At 35.5% G+C, this 1577-nt stretch overlaps 1 protein-coding gene across 1 annotated transcript in view; it reads right to left on the minus strand.

Annotated features, from left to right (window-relative positions):
- PDE3B (phosphodiesterase 3B, cGMP-inhibited) overlaps positions 1 to 1102 on the minus strand; it is a gene marked incomplete at its 5' end in the record, with an annotated part of 20998 nt that extends 19896 nt beyond the window's left edge. Inside the window, 2 exons of the mRNA XM_009082391.1 lie at positions 4 to 190; positions 1052 to 1102. Of these exons, the coding sequence (XP_009080639.1) occupies positions 4 to 190; positions 1052 to 1102 (238 nt within the window). The remainder of the gene's footprint in view (positions 1 to 3; positions 191 to 1051) is intronic.
- Positions 1103 to 1577: the final 475 nt, after the last annotated feature.

Genomic DNA, 1577 nt, shown 5'->3' on the forward strand with positions numbered 1-1577 from the left:
AACCAGGAAATGGTGTGAATGGACTAGTCTTGGGCCTGCATGTGCCTGAGAAAGCACCAATCAGGCTATTAATGCTTCGAAGGGTAGAAATCACATGTGGTGGAAGAGATGGGTCAGCCAGGAGGTCTGTTAGCAGGTTCCGAGCCTCATTTAGGACTGAGAGATCAACTCCATTTCCACTGCCAGCATTCTGGAATAGATGGAAATGCTGCAAACTATTAACATGTCAAAAGATTTCACAGTATTCTAAGTTTTAAATAAGTATCTTATCCATTGCAAATTTAAAAAATAAATTTCATACATCAATGCAACATTTTTTTCTTTCAAATAATATATATATATGTAGACATTCAGACATCAATTTTTGCAGGTTTTTTCATACAATAAAAAATATTTCAGAATTCAACAGTGGCTTTCAGGGGTTTTTTTCTCTACTTAAAATCTGTTGGAAACTTTTTATCTCTATTTTCATTACTTTGCCTTAGAATTCTATCTCTTCTAATAATATCAACAAATTTTGGCAGCCAAACTGATAGAGACCCTTACAGAGGTATAATTTTCATGGTCTTATCACTTTTATTAACCCTGAACTGCTGAAAGAAATTCTAAAAATTCTGTCAAAAATAAAATGATGAGTTTTTATTGGGCATAATTCTCTGAACAGGAACAACAGCTCATTAGATGTTACCACTGATACAAGAAAGAAGGGGAGAAACAAGCTATGAAGACAAAAGGTGAGAACCTAGTAGACCTGAGTTTGGTGATGTTGCTGGGGAATTGCTCCCTAACCTGATGGTAATGGATATTCCAAAAAATCCACTCCCATCTTAGCTAGATTTGAGGCTCTTTTCATATACATCACAGAAAGCAGATCCCTGTCAACTTGGTCAGAACTGCTTAATCTTAAGCCACTGCTCCACAGAGCTAGAATGTGCTAGGAAAAATTAGGCAAATGTAACATCAACATAAAAACTGAAACCTGATAGTTTCCAGTGACCTCTGTACTCAATCCCGTTTCACACAAAGATAATTAAATTCCTAATATACTGACCTGGTAATAGGGCTTGTACCATTGCTTCAAATCCCAATCCCAAAGTATCATCTGTAAAGATTTAAAAGAAGAAGAAATAAAGAATGAGTAATAGGTGATATGCCAATGTTGAAAAACAGCAATAGAATAAATCTTGATTATGGGATGTAAGAAAAAAATGTTTCTCCCTGCATGTTTTTATATGTAACTTGGGCCATTTTCTCAGTCAGTGTTACCCAGTAAAAGCCCTCGAGTTTGAAGAAATTGCAAGCAACAAATGCAGCTTCATGACAGAGTAATTATATGACCTTATTTTGGTATTTCTGGATTGTTGATAAACCACTTAACCTGTACACTAACTTAGGTGCTGACGCTGCTTTCCTCAACATGTTCACCTCAACATACAAAAGCAAATCTAACCTAAAACCTCCAATACATTTTTTTTGCTTTCCAGAACCATTCAAACAGTAGCAATTTTGCAAATACAGTGCAAAAAGCACTACATCATTTGCTTTTTAAAAAGTCAAAGAGCTCCCGGATAGGTTAA

The sequence above is a fragment of the Acanthisitta chloris genome, unplaced genomic scaffold, assembly GCF_000695815.1.
Source record: "Acanthisitta chloris isolate BGI_N310 unplaced genomic scaffold, ASM69581v1 scaffold6079, whole genome shotgun sequence".
Lineage (NCBI taxonomy): Eukaryota > Metazoa > Chordata > Aves > Passeriformes > Acanthisittidae > Acanthisitta > Acanthisitta chloris.